The sequence below is a fragment of the Phoenix dactylifera genome, chromosome 13, assembly GCF_051530095.1.
Source record: "Phoenix dactylifera cultivar Ajwa chromosome 13, Ajwa_hap1_PhDact_Kaust_v1.1, whole genome shotgun sequence".
Taxonomy (NCBI): domain Eukaryota; kingdom Viridiplantae; phylum Streptophyta; class Magnoliopsida; order Arecales; family Arecaceae; genus Phoenix; species Phoenix dactylifera.
The window spans coordinates 17670379-17696591 of record NC_143202.1 but is presented as its reverse complement, the minus strand read 5'-3'; the positions used below and the strand labels follow the sequence as shown (position 1 = coordinate 17696591).

The 26213-nt window shown below is 40.1% G+C and overlaps 1 protein-coding gene across 1 annotated transcript; it reads left to right on the top strand.

Moving 5' to 3' along the window:
• Nucleotides 1-1498: 1498 nt before the first annotated feature.
• On the top strand, nt 1499-23078 carry LOC103707105 (nuclear transport factor 2-like). The gene is made up of 9 exons (XM_008791473.6): nt 1499-2002; nt 2108-2245; nt 2381-2663; nt 2776-3020; nt 4109-4286; nt 4365-4486; nt 4579-4644; nt 21962-22028; nt 22384-23078. The coding sequence occupies exons 1-9, from the start codon at nt 1946-1948 to the stop codon at nt 22635-22637; spliced, it is 1410 nt and encodes a 469-aa protein (XP_008789695.4). The 5' UTR covers nt 1499-1945; the 3' UTR covers nt 22638-23078.
• Nucleotides 23079-26213: the final 3135 nt, after the last annotated feature.

Genomic DNA, 26213 nt, shown 5'->3' with positions numbered 1-26213 from the left:
CAAGAACCGAATTGAATGAGGTGGCTGAGGTATGGGGAAGTTAATCTCCTCCGGAGATGTCCTGCAAGAAGTCTACTTGCTGAAGAGTTTTTAGTGGAAAATTCTCCGATACCTAAGTTAAAATAGAGAAACAATAGTGTGAAATGGAGAAATTTCAACAAAGTTGAGCTCTCTATGAGTGAACATACATGAGGACCCTCGGACTACCTGTTTACATAGGACACCTATTTTGTCGTTACCTGACTTGATGCAATGTGCGTTGATAGCTAGGTAATGGCCAATAGTATGATTATGATGTAAAAATTATTTCGCGTGGGCGGTATATAATGCTGTTCGCACGCGCACAACAATGCTGCCATAGCTGTCGATGGCTAGAGCTGTCAGTTCTTGTTGTTTCGGCTTCGCCGAAATAATTCACCTTAGTTGAGATCGAGATAAAGGAGGTTGGCTTAATCCGAGATTGAGATGTACAACATTTTCCTCATCATGATATATTTAAGATTTGGGTTAGACAAATTAACCTATGCCTGATTCTAACTTAAAAAAAAAAGGAAACTTGTAACCCAAGCCTGGCCATCTTCGGTATAGTTTTGCCAATCCCAACCAATTTACATTCCTTGTTGATAAGGTTATGCTTACCTTAGAATAATGATGCCTGGCCATTCTCAGTTTAGTTTTGCCAAGCCGTACCAATTTGCATTCCTTCTTGATAAGGTTATGCTTACCTTAGAATGATGGACCTAAAGGAGCCAAAATGATAACTATCTATATCTATTAATAAACAGAACTTTATTAGAAAAATAAATTGTTCCAACATCCAGTCCCCAATGCAGGAGATGTCCACATCAATGTGGATCAATTCATCCATGGCCATTTGCCTATCATAAAGATATTCTTTCCCCCACCTTCTTCCTCATTCAGGCACAACAACACGATTCATTTAAAAAGCTTCCACTTTCCTTTCACTTTCATAACCTTCCATCCTCCCACAGCTCAGCAGCGGTCCACTACACATCCCGCCGCCAACCCAGTGGAATCACAGCTGATCCAACGGCTCCCATTCCTCTGATCGGTAGCCTCAGTTGCCAACACACGCTGGGAAACGCTGGGAATCGGTTTCCCACGACCTCAATCGTATCCCCCGCCCCCGGTGCTCCGCTCTCTTACACGCATCTCCAGACAAGTGGGCCCCACACAAATGCCAAAACCACCCGCGAGTCACCGTACCGCGTTTCTTTCCCTCGCTTCCCCTCCGCCGCACAAATTCGCACGTGCTTCCGAAAATCCCCAGCCATGCACCCGCATAGATATTTCTATACCCACACTGGATCCGCCGTCGTCTTAGCTCCGGCATCTATGGACGGCAGATAGAGCGTTCGCATAGAAAGTACTCTCCGACCATCCTAATCGAATAGTTTGCGAGCACTTGCGATACGGACCGTCACAGCTCGCACGTGCTCGCCGCTTTCCTCCACAGCCGAGGGCATTGTCATGATATGAAAGGCAAAAGCCGGTCTCCAGGGGCGGTTGCTCGCATCCTTTGCTTCTTCGGGAAATAAAAACAATAAAATTTAAAAGAATAAAATAGTAATCTCTCCTTCGGCGTTAAAAGGTAATGAAAAATTAAGATAAAAAAAAGGAGGAGAAACCCCAGAGAATTATATAAAACCCAGAAACCGAGGATCCCCCTTCCCTCTTCGCCTCGCCGGTTCCTTCCTTGCAGATCCGAAAGTCCAAAACCCTAGCAGAGCTCGAAGGAGGACCACAAGGAAGAGGACGAGCGGGTATCCATCTTTGATCGAGCTCCGGAGGGTAGCCTCGATCGATTCATCGCCTTCTCGTTTGATCTCCTCGTCTGTGATCCGCGTCGATCGCAGGGAGCCGACTCGATTGGGTCGCGTTCTGAGGCGTTTTTTAATCGCGGTTGAGAGCTTTGTTCTCCGAGATGGCTGCCCCGCAGACGAGCGCCGCCGCCCCTGGATCTCCCCCCTCTGCCCAAGTGGTAATGCGAAGTTGCTTTGGACTTTGTCTCTGTTTTTTCTGTCGTGTGGTTTTGAGAACTTGGCGAAAGATTGGATCTTTTTGACTGATTTGGATGTTTGATTAGGTTGGGAACGCTTTTGTACAGCAGTACTACCATATCCTTCACCAGTCGCCGGAGCTGGTGTACCGGTTCTACCAGGAGAGCAGCAAGCTCGGACGGCCCGAGGCTCATGGCGCCCTGATCTCCGTCACCTCCATGAAAGTAAGCCGCGTATTAAACTTGTTTTTTTGTTCGACTTAGAGAAATTTCAGATAAAAATGGAATCTTGGTTCTGAAAAATTCTGTCTTGATAGCAAATTTTTTTGCTTCCCATCGACTTATTTGCCCTGGAAATAGGCGATCAACGAGAAGATACTGTCTATGGACTTCCACAGAGCGGAGATCAAGACAGTGGATTCCCAAGATTCGCTCGACGGTGGGGTGTTCGTCCTCGTGACGGGATATCTCACTGGGAAGGACAATGTCAAGAGGGATTTCACCCAGTCTTTCTTCCTGGCTCCCCAGGACAAAGGCTTCTTCGTTCTGAATGACATATTTAGGTATGTTGGAGAGGCCGAGCACCAACTTGGAAGCCAGGGTTTGGAGAATGGCGCTGGTGCTCCTCTTTCGCTGGAGCAGGGTATGTTTTAAGAGGACCCAGGGCTTGATTCATTTTATTTTTATGTTTTTTTAATAAACATATATGGGAAATGTTGTTTGATTTGTCGGTTGCTGATACTGTCTGCTTTCAGATTCCCCTCCACAAGAGGAGCAACATGTTTCAGAGCCAGAGTCCTGTCCGCAAGAAGAGGAGGAGGAAGCCAATGAGGAGGAAGTGTCCAACCCTTCGGACAATGGAGAGGGTTCAGTCGTGGAGGAGGAGGAACTGGTTGGTGAGGTGATTGATGAAGCACCAAACAGTTCGCAGGCAGTGATCTCTGATGCAGCTGCTGCTACTGTTCAAGAAGAGGCACCAAAAAAATCATATGCTTCAATTGTAGGTGTTTGGTTTTGGAAGATACTCTGACTTCTGTTCATTCTTAAGTACTTTTGACAAATCATCCTGGGTCAAGGATTCTTACTGGCACGTGTAATAAACTGTTAGTTGGACCTTGAGTAGCAGAATAACTATATGTGTGAGATTAATGAGTCACTTTGAAGCTTAACTAACATTTTATGTTCTCCATATTTTTAAATGGTAGTTCTCAAGTCATGATCCTACTCGTTAATCTTGTTCAGAAAGATAAATTTCATTCAGTTACTATGCTGTTTGTATTTATTTATTGAAGAATACAACTCCATGCTTGTCACCATCTTACCAAATAAATTGTTGATCATTTCCCATAGGGAAACAAGTTTATCTCCATTAAGAACAGTGCTGTATTTACTGCAGCCAGGGCAGTAGGGACATAGACCTGGTTTGTTTCTCTATGGCTGTGTTTGATTGCAGATTAAGTTTGCTGGAGTAAATGGGTTAATTTACTTCTAAACCACTTTATTCTGGAATAAATTAATCCACCCTATGTGGGTAATAGTGCATTCTGGAGTTGGTGGAAAAAGTAGCTCTACCAACTTTCTAAATTTCCCTATACCCTTGGAGTAAATCGGTTAGTTGTTTAGTGTTTGGCAGGTTAAATTGGAATAAGTGGAGTAAAGGGTCTTTATTCAGTTACCTGCAGCCAAATGCAGCTATATATCTTGTAAATAGCACTTTTTCTTTAGCATTTTCAACAGAAAGAAATTCACTGGGAACACATGCAGCTTCTTTCCATTTTGGACTATTGCTAACTGGAAGGTATTACTATTTAGTGTTTGCTTATTACAAGAACTTGGGATACAATTGAGTCTTATTGTCATGAGGATATGTCATATGGATAATGAGTTGAGAATGCATATGCTGTTTTACATTTACGCTGTTTACATTTACTGCCTTTTTTGTCTGTAGAATGATGCATAGTTTTATGAGATAGACCTGTTTCACAATATAATTTAGTCTATGCACTACATGGATTAGATGTGTTTGCTTCAAGCTAGTCTTCTAATTGCTTAAAAAGTTAATGTTCTTATCTATTGTAATATATGTAGGTGAAAGTCATGAAAGAAATTGCTGCTCCATTATCAGTTCCAACATCTGCTTCTGCTAGGCCACCACCTGCTAAACCAGAAGGTCAGGCAGCCCCTGCTCCTATGGCAGCTACAGCACCTGATATTCCTGCTGCTAATTCTAGTGTGGTTGAAAGCAACAATGTACAAGAGGCAGAAGGTAATAATTGACCATATCGACTTCATAGATGCTCTGTTACAATACAATACAATACCACAATCTATTTTCTTTTTTCAGCTGATGGCCATTCAATATACATAAAAAGTTTGCCTTTGAATGCTACACCCGATCAGCTGGAAGAGGAGTTCAAGAGGTTTGGTCGTATTAAACCTGGTGGCATACAAGTTAGAAGCCATAAGGTTCTCTTTGTTTACTCTCCTGCTTACCTGCATTTTGATGCTTTTCAAATCTGTGTGTTCTATAATCTAAGAAATTTTCTTCATATGTGTAGCTTCAAGGGTTTTGTTTTGGTTTCGTGGAGTTTGAGGAGGCTAATGCAGTCCAAAGTGCAATAGAGGTAAATGATTTAGGCTCTACTTATACACTTGCATTTTGCTTGGAAAATAAATGGTTATGTAGAGCCATAGTAATATCTTGTCATTCCCTTCTTTGTCATATTTATTATTTTTTGGTTGCATGAGAAAATATTTAAGGTAAACTCATTTCATATAATTCCTCTTTTATGCATTCTTTATGTGCTTGTGAGCTTTAGTGGACCTTTCTTGATACTAGTAAATAGACATTTTGGATTGTTGGAGGTGTATTTCTAGAACTTCAGACAATGTGCTATTGCTTTTTTAAGTTGCAATGCTGTTTGCAGTTCTTGATCCAAAGTCTACTTCCCTGTTATTCTCTTGTATGGTTTGTCTTGTTGAGACTGTTAACATGATTTTCAATCTTGCAATCGTGTCTTTTCAATTCAGAAATGTTCCTATGCTGTATTTTTTGCTAAGTTGTCTGATCCTCTCTTGTTTGTTGCATATATTGTCAGCTCTTTTCCCTTTTATGCTTGTCGGACTAACTTTATAGAACTTCTCTCAGTCATCTCTTTACTTTTAGGTCTCCAAGTTTGTATATACTTTATCATGAATTTGGCTTGTATTTCTATTTAATTGATTCATTTTTGTAATGAGGTTAAACTCTTCTACAATGAAGTAAATCAAGCTCCTGTGAACAGAATGTTAAGCATTGGTTATTGAACATACGACTTTATCTTGCAAGATGATCCCAGATGTTCTTTTTATGCTTTTCTTTGCCATAGAATTTGAACAAGCAACGGCTGCTTGATTAAAAGAGGAACCTTCCATCTGTTTGATTGGCTTCTAGTGGTACTCGTATTGGCAGGGATTGTGGAAGGAATAAACCCTTGTGTTGTATGTGAAGGGATATGGTCTATGTGTCTACATGAACCATTTAAATTCTCTCATGTTGGTGATGGGATTATTTCTAGCGAACCTAACAGTTACATCTTATTAAAAAAGTACTACTTTGTTATAGATCCTCCAGTCTTGCTAAGTTTGGTGTATATAAATTGTTATAATTTAATTTTTGATAAAAAAGTAAGTACTAGGAAACAATGGAAGAGATTCCATAGCAAGCATGACACCTTAAGTAAAATATTTGGCACCTGTTACATGTTTTGGATATGAAAGTGTTTATTACATGTAAAGCAGTTGGTGGTTGTTGCATGGAATCCAGAAAAAGAGAAATGAGGAGATAGGGGTTAAAATATTGATTTATATTGCTACTTTTACAAGATAAATGATCTGCAACAACCTCATTGATGCAGTAAATGGCTGTTATTTTGAGTCACAAAGACTGTTAGATATTAACAGGCGTTGACCTGTTCACAATCATATTAGATTGTATTCTATGATGCATGGAGGTCTAGTAACAAGTTGCTACTTATTTATATGGATTGGAAAACATTTTGTATTTGTGTTGTTTTGAGTGGCCACTTTGCCGCCAACTCCATGTTTATTCTTTAGATTCATGAAACAAACAGATAGACTGAATTAGAGGAAGGGCAAACCTCAATGTAGCTGTCAATTAGGGCGCCTTTGGCTGTATTATAAGAATCATAATATCTTCAGATATTTTAACTCTTTGAAATTATGTTGATTTTAGGCAACTTGGTGTTGGTGTAATGAAATTTCACAAAATTCCCGCAAATATGGTATTAGAATTTTATCTTTTGAGTAGAATTTTTGATGGTATTTGAATTTTATCTTTTGAGTGTAATTTTTCTAAGTAAATGATTTTGCCTTCGTTGACGTATTACAACTTTACATAACCATGTTTTTCCTTTAAACAAGCAAAAACCTACTAGAAATTAAAAATTTTTAAATTCTAATTAGCAAAAGGGATAAGATTTTGATTTTAAAATTTAAGATGCTCAGAAATGCCTTGATAAATTGAGGCGCTGACACTTGGTACAAGTCCCTTCTGTTTTTTCATCAGAACAACACATGCATATATACATTTTTTTGATTTAAATTATTTAAAAAGTTTCAGCAGTCATATATGGTTTCCTTTATATGCTTGGTGATGTTATCTTAAATCAAAAAAAGATTCAGGTTAAGAATTGAGTTTGTTCCAAATTTCATCTCAACTTTAAGTGAAGCCAAAAATTGACCTGTATGCATATGGTTGCATTTGACGTTGATATGTTCAAACTTGCAAAGCGATGATATATTTTTTTCCCAAAGTTTTCAAAAATGCGGCCCAGTGCGTGAGGCTCCCACCATTGTGAGATTTGAGGAAGGGTTAGATGCATGCAGCCGTACCCCCGCGTGTAGAGAGGCTATATCCATGTTTCTATTTCAAAAATATTTAGCATAAATATATCTTTATAACTGAGTATGATTCTTTCTAATTGCTTGTTTTTAAGCAATCAGATGATCTGATACAGATTTAACATATTGCATAGGTACACGAGATCGGTGAGTCAATAATTCTGGTTCGTATTTATTAATGACCTCACAGTTTATAAGAATAAGTTACATATGTAAACGTATATTTATATTCATAAGTAGATAGACAGACGTGCATATATACATAATTATATATGTTCTGTTATAATACATAGAGGGTGAGGGGAGGATTTCACACCTACTATTAGTTTTTAGTGATCGGAGTTGCAAAATAAATACGTAGTTGTCGGATGTGATCTACAAGGTCTAAATTGTCTATAAAGAAAGATTTATTTATTTTGAGTTTCTCTTGCCTATGTAACAAAGCATCCCAAATTTATAGATACTGGTAGATGTATACTTGCAAATGCAAGTAGAACCCATCAACACTAAAAAGAAAATTTCAATGTTATTTTTCTTTTGCTTCAATTTTAGTATTATTCTATGCTTTGCAAGTCAAAAAGTGACAATAATTATCATCTATTTGGGATACCACTTGTAACAAAGAAAAAGAAGGAGAGGTTGCAACCTGGAGAAGAGTTATAGATTCTCAAGTGACATAAAGGTAAGCTGATAAAGTGCAAAGGAAAAACTAAAGTCCTCTAAGTGTTAAATTCTTTGGTTATGTTATATTACTGTTTCAGTTATCATACTTATAGTTACAAATGACTGTGTTAGGCACCAATAAACATCAAAAGAAATTATTAGAGATAGTGCAATTGTAGATGAAATAGAAATTGGATGTTGCTAACCTCCTATATTTGGTTAGCCATATTGGATTGCAGCAAAGCTTAAGGAAAAGTAAAGATTAATCGAAAGAAGTTATGAGTGTTACGTACTCATACATCGAATGTTGATGAGGCATCAATCATCCAATTTGACTCTAAAACATGTTCTAAGTCATTCTTTTGAATCCAGTATCCTTTCATTCACCCCGCCAAAAACAACTTTTAAGAAAAAAAGGGAAAAACAAAGGGAGGAGAAAATGTTTAATGTCTTTTCCATTTCTTGTGGAGCAAAGAGAAAGGGAATGCTAGAAAACTTTTTCTTCAAGCTTGTTTCCATAGACCATACCATGGATGTAAACATGAACCAAATCACTTTGCTGCCAATTTGGAGATCATCGCCCTCCAAGATTTGCCGATCAACCTACGTACCTCATAGCGTACCTCATAGAACATACGGGCACCTTGCACAACTTGATGCGCTTTTATCCAGCATCAGCGGTTGCTTCAGGAAGGGCCAGCATGCTTTTTCTCCTTCCTCGACCATTTTTCTGTTCCTTTGGTGGAACTCAAGCAATTAATTTTGTGCAGAAGAGGGTGGAGGGACAACTAGTTCATAAGAGGCAAGCAGCAGAATTCTTCTTAGTCAGTTAGATCAACTCCACCACTAATACATAAATGTTAATAATTTGAATGTGTGCCTGTATTAGCAGGATTCAGGCTTGTTTTGCAAAGGAGACTATATCTAATATATAATTCTCTTTTTATAAACTAACAGAGGATGTTTTAGCTCCCAATATCTCCATTTTGTTTAAATCTGGAAAAGAATTTAAATTTGAAGTAGCAGAGCCTCTTATTGTTACTCGAGCATTTCTTGCCTTTGCAACAGCAAAGAAGGGTAAGCAAGTAGTGAAAGAGAGGACCTGCTGCTTGGAATAAGATAAAAATTTATTAGGTGGGAAAGACACAGGAGTATGAATCTTCCAAAATATTTATCTGGTTAGCTAGGTGAAGAAGAATCAATCTTGGATAGAACTATTCTGTTGTACCAGCTGACGCGTATTCGTTGTTGTTTTGTGACTTGTGGATACTTAGTTTGACTTGCACACCAGAACCATTTCCTTTTACCTTTTGACCTCTTATTGAATTATAAGTGATGCAAGGAGCTTGTGCTTTGGACCGGGCATAAGTTTGTGGTTTATGGTTGATGATAATGGTTCCAAAAGCATGATCTAGTGGTTAAGAAGATTTTTTTGACAGAATTTATTGACACCTTTATAAACAGTTTAGATAGTGGCATGATACAGTGTGCTGATTTTTGGACGACCTGATGATAGGAAAGAATCTGCAAAACATGACTTTTTTAAGCCTTGTATATCATATCTAATGTTTGAGATTTTCATTTTGCAGCTTTGATCATTGGAGTTTGCAGTAGGTGTAAGATCCTCTCTTTTCGTCCATGTATGCCTGCAACCATATGGACATATACGCATATGTGCATACATGCATCCATATATGCGTGCATGCATGCCATGCATATTGCACATGCATTTATGTGTGCATACATACGTATGTACATACATTTATGCACACAAAAATAGATGCATGCTTGCATATGCACTCATACATATTATTGAGACACAGAATCTGTGCATATGCTTCTGTTGAAAATAGATAAGATGAACTGGTCAAAGATCTCTGAATTTAGGCCATGGAGATACAAGCAGAGGAGCATGTCAAGTGTATGAGCACAGGAGCATGAAGTTTTGTTTGAGGCAGCTCTAGTTTCAGTCATTTGTAGGTTTTACAAAAATAAATTAATTGTACTTTATAAGGGGTACCCTTCAGCTTATACTTGCTCTCTTATTAGGGGATGATCTTATGTTTCTTTCAAACCAGAGAAACTTAATTTGGTCCATTACTTAGGCTATGGTGGAGCAAACTCTTGTATTGTTTTAATAATGAAAATTTAGGCGCCACCATCTCTATATTTAGGGTTTGGCATGTTGGATTACTTGTCAGTAAGGGCCCTAAACATATGTTGAGAAGTTAGGAATGTGCTGCAGATTTCTAGGAGAACCAGAGGTGTGCAGCTTAATTCTAGGTTGATAAGGGGGTTGAACCCTTTTGCCTGCTAATCTCTTTCTTTCCTAAATGGGCCAGTGGAATTGGTCAAAACATTGTAGATAGCGTCCAGATCAAGGTCCGCCGTACCGGTACCGGTCGGCGTACCGGTGGTCGGCCGGACCGGTACGGTACCGGTCCGGTCCGGTACGTACCGGCCGGTACCGGTCCCGTACCGGCCGGTACGCAGTGGTTTCAAAAACCACAGCGCGCGGCGCTGTGGTTCTAAAAAAAAAAAAATTTGTGCCGGTTCCGGTACGAGGCCTTCTAAAAAAAAAAAAATTTGTGCCGGTTCGGTACGGGCCCGAACCGGCCGGTACGGGCCCGTACCGGCCGGTACGGGCCCGTACCGGCCGGTACGCGCCCGTACCGGCCGGTTCGGATAAAAAACCGGGAAATACCGGTTTTTTATCCGTTCCGGTACCGGTCCACGGCCGGACCGGTACGTACCGGCCCGTACCGGCCGGTACGGGCCGGTACGGCATTCCATGGTCCAGATCTTTCTTTTAGTCGTTTAACATGTCCTGTTTTGCTTTTGATTTTAAGATCATGATGTATGGAAGTGTTCTATCATATTAAAAGAACTTGGAACAATTATATATGACTATTTGGTTTTCTTACGAGGACCAAATATTGCTAATATCTAAGTGCTTCTATTCTTCTACGCTCTCACTTGTCTTCTTTTTTTGTGCCTAATCATGTGGAAGTTACCATATCTGTTCATGTATTCGATTGAATGTAATATTGTTATTGATTAGTTATGGATATTCAGTTATGAGTCGGGTTTCATCTGATTCTGATCATAAACTAGATCTTAGGCCTCAATCACGAGATTGATTTTTATCAATATTTTCTCAGCAAAATCATATGTGAAGAGTGATAGTTGAATCTGCATTAACATGATGAGAGGTGGTGGTTTTGCAATATGAAAAAGAAGTGGATATTGTTCATATGTTATCCAACACCTTGAAGAAAGTGAAAGATCTTGAAAGATCCAATGATATCAGACACAAAAAGATGTTGGATCATGCCAGATACATGATCATGATAGCCGTATTGAAATGCTGTTATCTTCGTAAATTTTAGAAGAACTTAGCAAGGGAAGAAGTTCTTTGAGAAAATTTTCAAGTTGAGATCACTACCATCGTCCAAAATTTGTGATTTTAAGGAATTTTTTGAGTTGTGCATCATTAATTTTATTAAGGAGAACTTTACATGGATTCCGGTAGTTGTCAAAATGCATGTTATCCTTATACCTCATGTGAAAATGGAGCTAGGATTGACTTTGCTGATTATGATGACAAGATAACTATCATGATCTGTCTTAAATGGTGATGAAAGCAGCGAACTTTGTTGCAGCACACAAGAAGTAGCGTGCAAGAAAAAATGGCAAGTGTGAAGGAGAATTTGGAACTTCAGATGGAATAAGGACAAAACTAAGGAGTAGGGCTATTCATATTCAAATTAATAGCTAACTCTTGTTCATTAAACTCCATATACATCTTGAGGATTACAACATAGATTATTAGAGATTGATAGCAAGGAAGGCCAAACTGTGTTGAACCGGTTGGATTCGGGTGTGCCGAATTGGACCGGTCGACTATCGACATGGTTTGAACCATCTATTCGCTTCGGTATAACCCCCTCCCCCGTAAGTCCCACTAGCTTGTTCGATTCCTCACCTCCGACTAGTGCTGTGACCTCGCCTATCCCCCATGCTTGCGACCCTTACCTTCCCCTGCACTTGGACCTCGATGTTTCTCGCCCTTCCCCTGTCACAACTTAAGACCTCGCCCAAATTGAGTTCTTTGACCTTGTACAAGTACCCAAGATCTACCCATTGCATAGCCGATGTGGGACTAAACACATACATGTACAGGTTCTCACATACTCTCCCTATTTAAGCCCTAGTGTCCTTGTTAGGCTAAAAGTCTCAATCCATTCATATCTAATCACAAGCACTACGATTGGCCCATGGTCAACTCCTATGAACTGTTGTTCTATTGTCTCCTAGTCCACATAGGCCATGGACCAGATTCACTCTGATACTATTTGTCACAACGGATCTCACCCAGAAAGGCTAGCTAGAGTGTGTTATTTGGTTTTTTAGACTTTATACAAGTATCCAAGATTTACCTAGTGTATAGCCTATGCGGTTCTAAACACATACTCGTAGGGGTTCTCACACCCCTGCCGACGTTAAAGGTAATGCATCCCCCCTTTCTCCCTCTCTCCCTCTCTCTCACATGGGGTTAGGTTTAGGGTTTCGAGCCCCCCCACCCCCGACGATGAGGGATTTCGCCCTCTCATCTCCCTCCTCTTCCTCTCTCCCCCCCTCCGCCCCTCTCTCTCCCTCCCTTTCTATCCCTCTGCCCTCTCTCTCCCGTCATTTTCGTTTTGGAATAGGAGGGTGGTTTCATACCTTTTTTTTTTCATATTTTGAACTGAAGTCAGCAAGCCATATGCTGACTTTAGTTCAAAATTTGAAAATAAAAAAAATAAAGAGGTTGAAATGCCCATGGCACGGTATGGTATGGATCCCTATCGCACCGTGTTGGTCGCCGACCAATATGGGCCTTGGTACCCGTTCCGAGAACCTTGATTAATAATGTAGTAGCAACAATTTGTCAATATTACCATATACTATATAACATGTGCTACATGATGTAATATTTTTTCATTTATGATTTGTGCAATATAACATAATTATATGCATATGCTCCTTTTGTTTGGTGCATACACTATTGACATGGGTACAACGACCTATATAACTGGTCACCGCCAAGGTTCGCCAAACTTGTACCGAAGATTGTACCAGCTAGTGACTAATTTATTATGGTATGGTCCATATCGTGCCGTTCTAGGGTATATCGAAAGTAGGGAGAGAAAGGGAAGATGGAGAAAAAGGAGAGAGGAAGATAGAGAGAGGGAGGGAGAGGGAGAGGGAGAGGGAGGTGGGAGAGAGGAAGGGGGAGGGCTGAGGGAAACCTTAACTCTAGCGGAGACAGAGAGGGAGGAAAGGGGAGGGCCGAGGGAAACTCTAACCCTAACCCCAACCCTAGCTCTAAATCTAGCAGGGAGAGAGAGGGAGGGAGGACGGGGGGAGGGCTGAGGGAAACCCTAACAATAAACCTAAGGGAGAGGGAGAGGGAGAGGGACTTACAGGAAACCTTCGAATGTGGATCCGGGGGGGAGGGGTGGGGGGTGGGAGGGCTTTCTTGAACATCCTGAGTGAGGGGAGGGTGGATCGAACTATCGCTGACCGATTTGGTTCGGTACACCCCAAATGGGCCGGTTTAGCATGGTTTTGCCATTCTTGGTCCGCTGCACTAATCAATATGTCTTGTTCCAATATATCCCTAGGTTTTTTATATTAGAACTTGGATTTGTATCTAAACTTTTCTATAATATATTTTGGAGTCTAGGGCTATTAATGGGTTGGGTGGCCTGAGTGGCCTAATGACCTGGCCCCAAGAAAAAAAATCTAGCTCGGGCTCGGATTGTTAACATGAAAGCTCAAATTGGTCCGCGATGAAAGGGGCTAGTATATCCCAGGCCAACCTCGGTTGATCTTGACTTTGGTCTGGCTCGGCAGGAAATATTACCCATAGCCAGGTTGGGCCTAGTATTGGGACCCTCGGGCTTGATTCGGGCCGGGTCGGACTCGGGCCTGAGCTCTAAGTTGGGGCGTGCTTCAGGCCTAAGCTTGACCCAACAAGACCTTGCCCATTGACAGCCCTATGGGAGATCTATAGTCATGAGCTATGCATTTGTTTGTTGCTCGAAATATTGGAATAAATTCTCATACAATGATTAGCAAGTTACATTCTTGTGTAGAACATTGTATTCTCGTTAAATACCACCACCTTGTTGGTGGCCTCTACTAGCGATTTTGTTGAATTTTGCAGGTCACCTTTGACTTTTGTAGGCTACCTTTAGTGTAATTGTACTCTCTCCATTGATCACACCAAAGTTTTTGGAGTTCAACAAATCTACATGAGTTTCTAGTTAGCTGAAAATAGTGCTTAGAGTCACATTTTCAAACTATCACCCCATCATTTTACTTTAGGATAATTTTACTCTTCCCTTCGATCATAGGGGAGCTCTTTGGGATTCAACGCATATCTATATACAATTTTTGGATTTGCTGTGTGTAGTATTTGGAATCACACTTTTGAGCTGCCCTCCATCTTTTGTTGAAAGACTCGCAAGCTCCTCTAGGTGGCCATTGTGAACTTCGTTGGTTAGGTTTTCATAGTTTGAAAGGTTATTATGATCCCCTTGCTTGTGCAAGAAGCATTTTAAGTATTGTGTAGGAGGCCTTTTCTGACATGATCTAGGCCTGAATGCATAATTTGCCTTAAGTACTGCCTCCTAAATCTTTCAACAAAACTATTGATTTCTAATTTATTTTTTTAATGATATGTGGGGCATCGATTTTGGGTTAATGTTTGTATTGCAAAATAGTGATTCATGAATGCTTAAACTTTTAACTAACAACTTTAGATGCGTCAAACAAAATTTACATCACAATGTACTAGCCAAAGCGTCACCTGCAACCATGGTTTCCTGAACTGATATTAGGTGCTGTAATGGTTAGGAATCGGGTTGGTACGACACTACTATGGTGCTGTATTGACACGGTATGCAGAAGCATACTGTTGTGGTATCGATTAAGGGCTTTAGCCCTTCTTCAGTTTTCTCAGTTTATTTTAGTTTTTAAAGCTTTCTTAAGGATTGGAAGTTTTGAAGTTGGGTTTTATTTGTTATATGTTTCAAAAACTGTTCTTCTATCGTGGTCTTGAGATATTGTGTGCCATGTGCTTTGTACAAAATTAATAAATTAAAATACATAATTTAATAAATTATAGCTTAAAAAGGTATATATTGAATAAATTTAAATTACATAAAACATACGCCAAGATCCTTATGAAGTGTCTGTGGCTTTTAGATAACGAGATCTCATTCATAATTTGATCTATGACTTGACTCTAGCCTAGATATTGTGCCCATCCTTGCATCTGGTAGTACCTTTGGCCTGGATAGCCATCTTAATACAAATCCTCTGTTTGATATTGAGCTTGCCATCCAGTCTTAGGAGTGATCAAGGCAGCAAACTATGACATATTGTTTGTCTGAGGCTATGGAGCAGGCTCGGCGGAGCCGTCCCGAACCGGGCGATTCCGGTCGTACTGAGCCGTCCTGGTAGTGGACCGAGATGGTTCCAGCAATGAAAATGAAATCCGTTGCCGGAGGGAAGAAGGAAAGAGAGAAAAAGAGAGCGAGCGGGGGAGGGAGAGAGAGGGAGAGGGAAGGAGGCCGGTGGAGGGCCGACGCCAGGGTAGGAGGTGAAGGGCTGCAACCGAGTCTCCTGTTTCGAACGAAATAGGAGACCCGACCGCTAAAAAAATGAGATGTTTAAGTGAAGTCGGCAAATCCCATTATTTTTTAGCGGCCAGAGCCTTGTTTCGAACGAAACAGGGGATCTGGTTTTGGTCTCCGCCTCCTGTCCGGGCACTGGCCTTTGTCGACCCTCTGCTGGCCTCCGCCACTCTCCTCTCTCTCCATCTCCCCATTCTCTGTTTTTTTCTCCCTTTCACCCTCTCCCCCGCCTCTCTACTGTGTTGGTATAGGCCTGACACGATACGACGTGGGCCCGTACCAACCTGTGTTGCCGGGCAACCGGTTCGGTGCCTGGTACTGGCACAACAGACTGTGTTATGGAGGGTAGTAGCGACTTGAATTTGAAGCCTCAGCCGAATAGTATGCATATGCTAAAAAAAGATCTGGGTTGTACGATGATGATCCGGAGTATGCATCAAATATTAAGATGCTCGTGGTTCCTACTTTGCATGTCTTATCATCAGCTATATCAGTGCCATGTCCATAACTACCTCAAGGGCCTCTTCTCTTATATGGTATCCTATCTTCTTGATATGTCACTTGTTGTTGTCCTTATCTTATGCATAATGAGACACCTGGATGAATAGGTTTACACCATAAGTTGCGAGTAACGCGCACCCCTACGATGTTTGCTACTACTTTGGCTACCAAATGCATCATCATGTGAACTATCATTATCATCATTGCTGGTGTCACGAGATGATCTAGGCAACCGACCATCTGAGGGCTCAGTAGTCTCGAAATTTGATTGAAGTGGCATCTTGTCAGCCTTCTGTAACAAATCTGCAATTGCCTTTTCCGTTTTGGGTTTGTGTGGATCTCCAAGGAATTGTCTTCTTTCCCTTGGTGGCCCAATATTGGGTGGGTCAACTAGGCCTACCTCCTAGACTAGCCATGCCTACCTGATTGGCTTGTTTACAATGGTACTCTCTCCTTAGAATCTCTGTCATTATCTGTCTCGAGGTCTTGGACATACAATCATGTGATGATCTTGACTTGCCCCCCCCTGACCTATCCCTCTTGATCTTTGTGGTTGCTGCTACTGCTAGGTGTGGGAGTGTGGCATGTTTCGCTTTATCCTATGCTCTACATTCATCCCAGCTTGTTCTGCTACAATATTGGTTGGTCTAGGAGATGATCCTGGCTCAAGCTTTGGCTAGCATTGTTGGCCCTCAAGCGAACCAATCATTGGAACCTCTTTATCTTATACAAAGTTATTGTACCTCTATTATGCACTTCATCTGAGCCATAGAATGTGGTGTACGCATACCAAGTCATTTAATTTCCTTTGGTTCAGGCCGTTCCTCCTACTGTATTTTAATGACAAAGTTGGCCAATTGTCTTTGTGGTTGCTAAACGAGACCATTTGTAAGAGGATCTACATCGCTATCCTGTTGAGGTGTTTGCATGTCCCACCAAATGGAGCCACCACTCAGCTGCAAATGGAATCACACATATCTAGTTAAATTAGACTCATTGTTGAAGAATACTTGGATTCATCTATAGTTTGTTTGCCATAGCTGCCTTCTCAGCAAAACTATGGAAGCCCTCCCTAAATACTTTAATTTGTTAAACACACACCATTTATGGCATTATTTTGCTTGTTTGTTAAGACATAGTATTATTCCCTATAATGGTATTCCATTAAATTCAACTTACCTCATCTTTGCATCGGACAACAATGGTGGGATCGGGATCCGTCTTATGAATCACATTTCAACTGCAGCTAAAAGTTCCTCATCTGATCCTATTCCTGGGACCTTAGTTCGTCGTATTAGCCCGAACCGGGCAGTACAGGGTGTATTGTGCCATACCGGTTTGATACCGGTACCTGATATGGGAGGCGTATCGACATTCGGTATGCCGAAAAGACCCTGTACCGTACACACTGACAGTGCTAGTGTGGCACTGGAACGGGGTCCGGTACCGAGATAGCAAACCTTGCCTGGAACTGTATATTGAAATGTTGGATTTAGATGGTAAGCTGCCGAGATATGTATTTGATTTAATTAGCAAACAAAAAAAAAATTTAATGATGGTACTTATAATTATAGTAACATTGAGTTAGGCAAGGTTTGTATGCGGATTACTTGCTTAATGCAACTCCTTCCCTATCTGGGTACCCCACTTCTCTTCTGTGATGTTGGTGTAATCATCAACAACGTCTCGGATCGGTCTCCGTAATCTCGATCTTGGCCATCATCATCATATGGTAAAGGAAGTGCATCAAGGGTTACCTCTTGCTATTAATCGCCCTTAGCTCTTGATATAGTGGTGCAAATGTCGTAACTAGTTCCTTGTTCCGTTTTTAGAATCAACTGCTGATCAATAACACCTTCACATATTTCACCTTTGTGCCACAACAGGTATATATTGTTGCCTTGCTACTCCGCACTCATGAGCATTGATCACAGCCTTGCCTACTGTTCAATGCGGCTACTGAGTATAATGTAGTGTGTGATGAAGCGGGTTACTGCTGACCACAAGATCTCCCCTAGTGTGCTTTCTCATTAAAGCCAACACCATGTATGGTTGTATATGAATTTTGTGATGGCCTGTGCCATCTCCACCACCTGCTTCACCTTGAAGATTTTGCTTGTCCATTAGAATTAGGTCAATGCAGTGGGAGACGCGGGTTCTAGAAAATGTGTTCTCTCTCGATCATCAGAATGTCTTCGCGACCTTGTATGGCGATTATTTATGTAACCACTTGCATGACATGCTTCTCTCCTACCTGATCAGCAGCCTCTCCATTATTTAACATGGATGTGTGCTCGTTTCTTTTCTCCATGTGGTATTTTCTCTATGTTTTCCAAAAAAAATTGTCACGTGGCAGATGACATGCTTCCAATGATAATTTCATTGTGGGACAAGAATGGATGGAGCCCCAGTTGTCAATTACACTATAATTTAGTAACCGGCCAACTCCCTGCCACCTTAATCCTCCCTCCTTTCTTCTCAGTCATCTCCTTCCCCTAGGGAAAGTAGAAACTTATCAGATTGATGACTGCTTCTTGATTCCATCAGTGACACTCGGGGGGTTCATGTTCTGCTACCAAGTCCTCTGCCTCCCTCCCCTCCATTATCCTCTTAGCCTTCTGCTATTCTCACTGTAACCATGGTAAGTGAGCTTGAGCTTTGCATTTCAAGCTTAAGAGAGTCTATTGAACTTACTTAGAATGACACAAGTGCAGTTGCTTGACCCTGCCTTGTTCAATTCTGATGGAGCTCTAGCTGGCCCAGCTCAGTCATGCTATGGGAAAAATGGGATGAATGGACCAAAATTTGGTAAGGGAAACTTGTTTAAACCATCTGTAGTGTTTCCTGGGTCTATCTCAATTCGTAAAAAACCTTTTCAAAGTCAGCTGTAATGTTGAAGCCCCCCTCTGTTACCTCAGAAGAGGGAAAGGGGGTTATCGTGGTGTGCACCTCAATATGAGGGCACAAAAGCCTTTCCAAAGTCTTAGGTGATCTTATTGAGGAAGGAAAGAGATTATTTTATTTAAATCAAATGGGAACTTGATGTGGTTTAGAACATTTTTGGGGATTAAATTCTATAATTGGCCATCAAGTCATGGGGTCACCCACTTGTGGGTGGGTCCGTAAGAAAAAAGTGTGCGCATCATATTTCTGATAGAGCAGTCATCCATCTAATTTGAGGAAAAAAAGTACTGAACAGTTTGCTAATTTTTTTTATCACTATTTGAGACAGGAACAGGAATCTATACTGTTTAGATGCTTCTCTGTAATCTATTGCACCTTCTTGTACCAAAAAAATGTATTCCACCTTCGACCTATTGTATGATCAAGAGTCCAGATATATGCACATACATATATGTATGTATATATGTATACGGATATGTGTATATATATATACACTTATATACATATATATATATATGTATATCTATACATACATACATATATCTATACATATATATGTATATATTATGTATATATATGCATATATATGTATATGCATGTATATATATATGTATATATATATATATATAAAGTTTGGATGTCTTTGTTCTAACAAGGAAAGAAAAAATAAAGTATCATGAGTTGGACTGGCTAATAGTATCTTCTAAATGGGCTATTACTATGTCATTTGAGAATCTGCTTTATGGAAAACAAAATTTTCTTCTCTTTAACTGTTGCTTCTTTGCAAACACGATGGGAATTCACCTATCATTTAGCACAATCTTCTTTCTTTTAGATTTTTGTTGTGTTTCCCTATTTAAATCAATTTCTGTCTAAAATCCCATATTTCAAATAAAATCTCATACATCAAACAAAATCTGTTTGTGTGATTGGTTCACCAACAATATGCTAATTATAATTTATCAGAATATCTTATATTAAAAGTGCAATTACTATGTTAACTTTGGTAATCTCACAACTCCACGTGGATGTTACTTGGAAGTATGTTCTTTCTTAACGAGTCCATAGTGCATATAAGGAAGTTCAAGAGGAAGTTTTGCTCATGGATTGAAGTTCTGGATTGCATGATAAATCCAACATAGTATAATGTGCTAGTGCTTGAATGCCTGCTGACACTAGCACAGTACTGGTTGGATGCTTGTGCCAGTATGTGCCATGCACCGCATGGAATGACATGACACAATACATACTATGCTAGCGCCAAGCCAACATGGCACTGGCACACCATACCTCAGACTTGGTTTTGTATACCAAGTCTTGTGGATGAATTCCACATCTCAAGATGCAACTTTCTTGTGGGGAACTGGATAATTGTTTGTAACTCCAGGATGAGGTTGTGGGCCATTATTTGGAACTGTTATAGTACCGACCTCCCACTCCCTTAAAAGTGTCATGGTGAAGGATGTTTTGGCCAATCAGACCATGATGAAATTGTTATACAAAAGTAGATTTTCAAGAGGGAAAAGACATCACATCTGTTTCTTTCGAATTCTTTTATCTGGAATTGCTAGTAGAATCCCTAGTTAACGTTCTCTTAGCTCTCTTGCTCGGTCCATAAATTGGAAATTCTACAATCAGTAGTAAATGGTTCCATCTATGATGATCCTGTGCATAGTTTGACAGATATTGAACGATGCTGTTCAATGATGATCAATAAGCTGACAATGCAAACGATCATGTGAAGCTTGCATGCTTTGAAAACAAATGATAATGTAGGATGTCTTAAATTCTGGTGTGGATTAACATTTCCCTGTCAAGGGGGTGGAAGATGGAGCCTTGTAACTCAAATCTGAATCTAAGAAAATGGAGAAACTGTCGACCATGCAAACTGTAAAAGAAAATACATCATGGCTGCGTGAAAGAAAACAGGTACATTAGGAGGTGTATGATTGGATCATACCAGTCAAAAACCCAAGCATATGCAGGAAAACAACTATTTGCATGCATTATTGTATAAGTTAGTTTTACTAGCATGTTCCATCTTAAAACAGATTTAAACGTAAACAAGGCTTCATAAACAGTTTATTTCACTTCTGAAAGATTGCTTTATCTGATGATTGCTGATCTGAATTATGATTAGACTTGATCAATCTTGTGGTTTCATTAAATCTTAATCAGTCATTAAAATTCAAACTAAAAACATTTTGTTTCAAGTTATATTTCATGAGTAAATCACTAATTCCTGGGACATGATCGGCCTTCAGCTTCATTCTCATGGTGGCATTGAAAATATTATAAGGATCTTTCCAAATCCCATCTAGTCTAGTAAAACTTTATCTGTGATGTCAGTTTAAACAGGAAAAGGCAAATGCAAGTTTTTTATTTTTTGGTGTTTTGGAATAGATTAGCTACTTGTCATACCTTAACCTGCAAATTGCCTAAGGTAATATCCCTTTAGGTACTAATATTCCTTTCTAAAATGACATTCAATTGCACAAGAAGGAAATTCAAGCAGTAAAAACAGTCTTTTTAGTTACATTTTCAGTTTCTTAATGCCTTGTTCTTTGTCTGCCATTGGGCAGAAATATATTCCCAGTTTCTAACTTGAGACCCATGAAGTAATTGCTATGCAATGAGCAAAATATTTCTATCACTCATCATGGTCTTATCACATTCTACAGCTTTGAAGATTGTGTTATTTTTCAAAATATATTTAGCAAGCTGTTCAATTGGTATCTGCATTTCTGTGTAAGTCCCGTCATGAAACTTGTGTGTGATTTATTTGGATCATGGTTCAGATTGGTAATCTTAAGCAGTTTATGTTTGTATCATATGCCTATTTTCCACTGCCACGGGATCCAGTTTTTCTGATTTTGTTTGATTAACTGTATCTGTTTCTGTTCTGGCTTGATATTGCAATGAAATATTTCTTTTATATATACCACAAGCTGATATAGGTCATATAACGTATCAAAAGATAGCTCCAGTTTCACTATATAAAATTTTCATATTGAAGCATTCTTTTTTTTGTATTGACAATTTAGAAAGTTCATTGCTGGTTGAGGTTTCCTGCTTCCTACCCATGTTTATGTCATATTTTGGTATTCATGCTTTTATGCCATTATCTGTAATTCCTTGTATTATGTGAAGTTGACATAAGCATAAGGAGAAGCGGGTCAAGACAATTTTAGCATTGGCATTTTGCATATCTTTCTCATGTTCAGCAAGTTCCATTCTTTGCATATAATTTTCAGCTGTTAATATGATGAGTTTATTACTGTTTCAGGCTTCGCCTATAACGATAGGTGGTCGCCAAGCTTTCGTTGAGGAAAAGCGGACCACTAGTTCACGAGGCAAGTGTGGGATAAGCTATATTTTCAGTTGTTTACACATGAATATATGTACTGTTACATAAACCACTATATCATAAAGCTACTTATTATTCTCCTAAATAAGATGAGACTATTAATATGGTAGTAGTTTATGCAAACACAGATAAGGTTTTTTATTATGTTTATTTTATTATGAAGTACAAGTATAAAATCTCAAAAATTGCTGCAACTGTTGTCATATGAAGAACAGAGCTTGACCGATAGGATTGTTACTTAGAGATTGCACATAGCCAGACCTTTTGATTTTTCAATTCTGCAAATGTTTTCCTGGCTCTTTTTGGGTCCAAATTAACAAATTAAGATTTGCTCTCTGCAGTTGGTAACAGAGGAAGGTTTGCACCTGGCAGAGGGGGCGGATTCCGGAACGACGGAATAAGGGGGCGTGGAATTTACAGTGGTGGGAGGGGTTATGGTAGGGGGGATTTCAATAACAGACCTGATTTTGGAGGCAGGGGTGGTGGTAGGGGCCGCGGAGGTGATGTTGGATATCAAAGGGTTGATCATATGGGATCAAATGGCGGGCGCGGAAGCCGTCCTGGATCATCATCCATCAGTGCAACCAAACATTGAATAAAGGAGCTGCTCGCCTTTGGAGTTCCATTTCAAGGTTGCGGACCATCTGCTCCTAAAATTGTTTGGTTTGAATACATCAAGCACCTTTTTTCTATTGTTTTCACATGAGGATGCCAGAAGCTTTCCTATAGATTGTACGGTTTCCCTAGTTCTTTTTCCACTATTTTTGGCAGTGAGAAAACTTTTGTAGAATATGGATGCTATTCCAACATGGCTTCACTGCATTAATTAGCTGACTTCTCTGTTTCAGTTTAGGACCTTAATATTTGATTCTCCTGACCCTTGAGCATTATGGTATCGTTTTGCCTTTCCACTTTGTGTTCATGAACAACCGGTTGATTTGTATTGGGATTTTGATAAAATGATAAGCTAGTAGAAAACAATGATATGTTCTGAATCGTTCAAATATCATAACGTTGGGCAGATCAGTTTCCTCAATTTTTGTATTTATATGTATATGCCTGCCTGGAATATGACTGCTGTGGAGAAGTAAGATCTGGAAATGCTTGTTATTGGAAATAATTCTGACTTCTTTCTTGCAGTCCAAAAACCTAGGCAAGCCCTACTATTAGTTCATCCTTTGCTATTTGCAAGACTTGTGGTTTATTGTAACAAGCATTTATTGGATGATTTCCATCTTAATGAAGAAGGATAATTTGGAGTTGATTTTATAAAAACAAAATATACATTCTAGTTAAAATTATTTAGGCTCTTAACATATATGTTGTAACATATATGCCTTGTTAGGATTCAGCAGAGGATGATTATGATCGATGATAACTTTACTTGCAACCTATAAATTCTTGCAGTTAATTTTGAACTCAATTCGAGCCACGCAATTAGTTCTCTCAACGGCTCGTGGTTTCTTGGTTTTTGTATGGCTTGGGGTTTCTTAGTTTTTGTATGGCTTGAGTTCTCCAAGTACTTTTATTTTTTCTTGCACAAAAACATTCCACTATGTATGCTTCCATACCTTTTGCATCTAGGATGACCGTTGCGGACGTTAAAATCAATTCTCCTGGCATATAAGTTATATATTATATGTGCTTCTTTTTCTGCGGTAAACAAAATACCAACTTCTGGCTTTGAATTTGACTCAACAATTGTCTTTTTTGATGCAGGTTCATCTTCAGTGGATTTGTGCAAACATCAAATAATTAAAAAAAATAACATGTCAAGTCTCCCAAAATAAAAACAACTTTAGCCGTGCGTTTAAAAATAGAACGTAACTGATTATAGTGAAGCACAAAGTCTTTAAAACTTTTAACTATAAATAAACCAATTAAAATCCATGTCCGTGATAAAACCAAAAATGGAGAATGTGAATCATGCCAAAAGCTAATTGCATATAAATAATATAATATAATACAATATCATAGTGCTCTTACTTGTATACATTCATAAGACTAGGTGTTTGTATTAGTGAACCTTTGGATATGTATAAATAAATAATAAGATTTGAATTAGAAAAATTGTGCATATGGTCATTCTTATTATATTATTTTAGCTCGATATAAGTATGTATTATTTGAATATGTAGTATGTAGTGGCAAAACTAGCATGTAATATGTGAATATTTGTACATGCAGTGTAATGTAATTTAGCGATTAAACAAGAGATGGAACATAGAAATTAGTTGAACTAATACATAGTTTTTGGTGAGGGGAGCTTGGTGTCTCGATTAGGACTGCTTGTGTTGGGACCTGAAATCTAGTATCTCAAGTCTTTCAAATTTTCCTTAGCATAATTTGTGAAAAAAAAGGAGAAAAAAAATTAACCACAAAGAATGATGAAGAGGACTGCCTAGCTTTGCCCAAGATATATTAAAGATCTATATCTAATAAAATAAGATTGAAGTACCACGAAGAAGATGCTAAATAATTGCCATGATTGAAGCTCCAAAAGATGATAGTTGTTGGTCTACGACAAGCTTAGTAAGAGGGAGTAGGAGAGAACTTTATCCTTGGCTTTGGAGAGGAGGGGATAGAGCAATTAAAAAAAGAAGGATTCTTTGTGAGACCAGGGAAGCAGGGCACGCCTTCAGAGAGGAGAGGAAATGGACAGAGAGAGTCAGGGTTTGAGATGACGAGACTCTGTTAAGGGTAGTTCTAAATACACCCCCCCGATTGCTCAGGACACCCCCCAAAAATTAAAAAAAAATTAAATACTCTCTACACCCCCCCATTTGCTAAGGACACCCCTAAAAAATTAAAAAATCCTAAATTACCCTTCACCCTCCCCACCCCCTCACCTAAATTGCTCTCTACACCCCCCAAACCCCCCCCCCAAAACCCCGCTCTTCCCCTCCAAAACTCCACTCCAGCCGGCTTCTCCCTTCCGCCCAAAAAACTTCGCCTCAAGCACCTCAAGCACCTCGCCGGCGGCCAAACCCCCTCCGTCTCCCCCTTCTCCCTCGCCCAAAACCCCCCCGTTCCCCCTTCTCCCTCTCGTCGCCGGCATTCTCCCCTTCTCCCTCTCGTCGCCGGCATTCTCCCGGAACCACCTCCCCGGCCATCTCCCGAGCAACGAGCACCTCGCCGGCGCCTCCACGACCACGTCGAGGTAGCTCCCCGCCCCCCCGCCTCCAGTGCTCCGTTCGGCACTGGATCGCCGAACAGAACCCTTCTGTTCGGTTGAACAGTGCCGAACAGAAGCCCTCTGTTCGGCAACACTCAACCGAACAGAAGCCTTCTGTTCGGCTGCACGGTGCCGAACAGAAGCCTTCTGTTCGGCTGCACAGTGCCGAACAGAATGGTTCTGTCCGGCTCTGAGCAGCCGAACAGAAGCCTTCTGTTCGGCTCTGTGCAGCCGAACAGAAGCCTTCTGTTCGGCTCTGTGCAGCCGAACAGAAGGCTTCTGGTGCCAAATCACGTGCCGTGCTGAATTTTGTGCCGAACATTTATGTATGCAATTGAATTATTTTCTTTGATATAGCCTAACATTGAATTTCTATATTTTCAGACATGGATCCCCGTCCCGCCAGAGTTAGACCTACGGCGTCAGCTAGGAGACGTCGTGCTAGGATTGCTTCTCCCGAGCCTGCTCATATGCCATCGGACTCTCCTGAGTCAGAGCATGCTGATATGCCCGCTAGGGGCGAAGAAGATGAGTCCGTTGGACCATGTCCAGAGGATGAGTCCGTCCTGATCAGTTTCAGGACGCATATAGCAGCTTCCATCTGGAGGCAACAGGTATTGTTTATTTGTTATAGCATTATATTTTGTTTATTGATGTTTTATAAAGTAGTAGTAATTATACATTTATATTACAGGAACGAGCTCCACTAAAGTGCATGAACCATACTGCCAAGGTTGGTGAATGGAAGTGGTGGTCTTCAAACCAACCAAATACCAGGTTCAGAGCACTATTGAGGCAGTCGGGCCTCGTAGAGTTAGTACAGTGCTCTTATCGATTCATCGATAAGATTCTGATTTCGGGCTTCGTAGAGAGATGGCAGCCCGAGACGAACACCTTCCATATACCATTTGGCGAGATCACTATCACGTTGGATGATGTATCCGCCATTTTAGGGATTCCTGTCGCAGGTTCCTCAGTATCAGTTTCTCCTGAGAG

What these genes read in the sequence shown, in the direction of transcription:
- LOC103707105 (XM_008791473.6), top strand. Translation starts at nt 1,946, where the DNA reads ATGGCTGCCCCGCAGACGAGCGCCGCCGCCCCTGGATCTCCCCCCTCT. An exon ending in CAATGTACAAGAGGCAGAAG is followed by an intron (nt 4,287 to 4,364) that starts GTAATAATTGAC and finishes TTCTTTTTTCAG; the next exon opens with CTGATGGCCATTCAATATAC. An exon ending in CAGTCCAAAGTGCAATAGAG is followed by an intron (nt 4,645 to 21,961) that starts GTAAATGATTTA and finishes TTACTGTTTCAG; the next exon opens with GCTTCGCCTATAACGATAGG.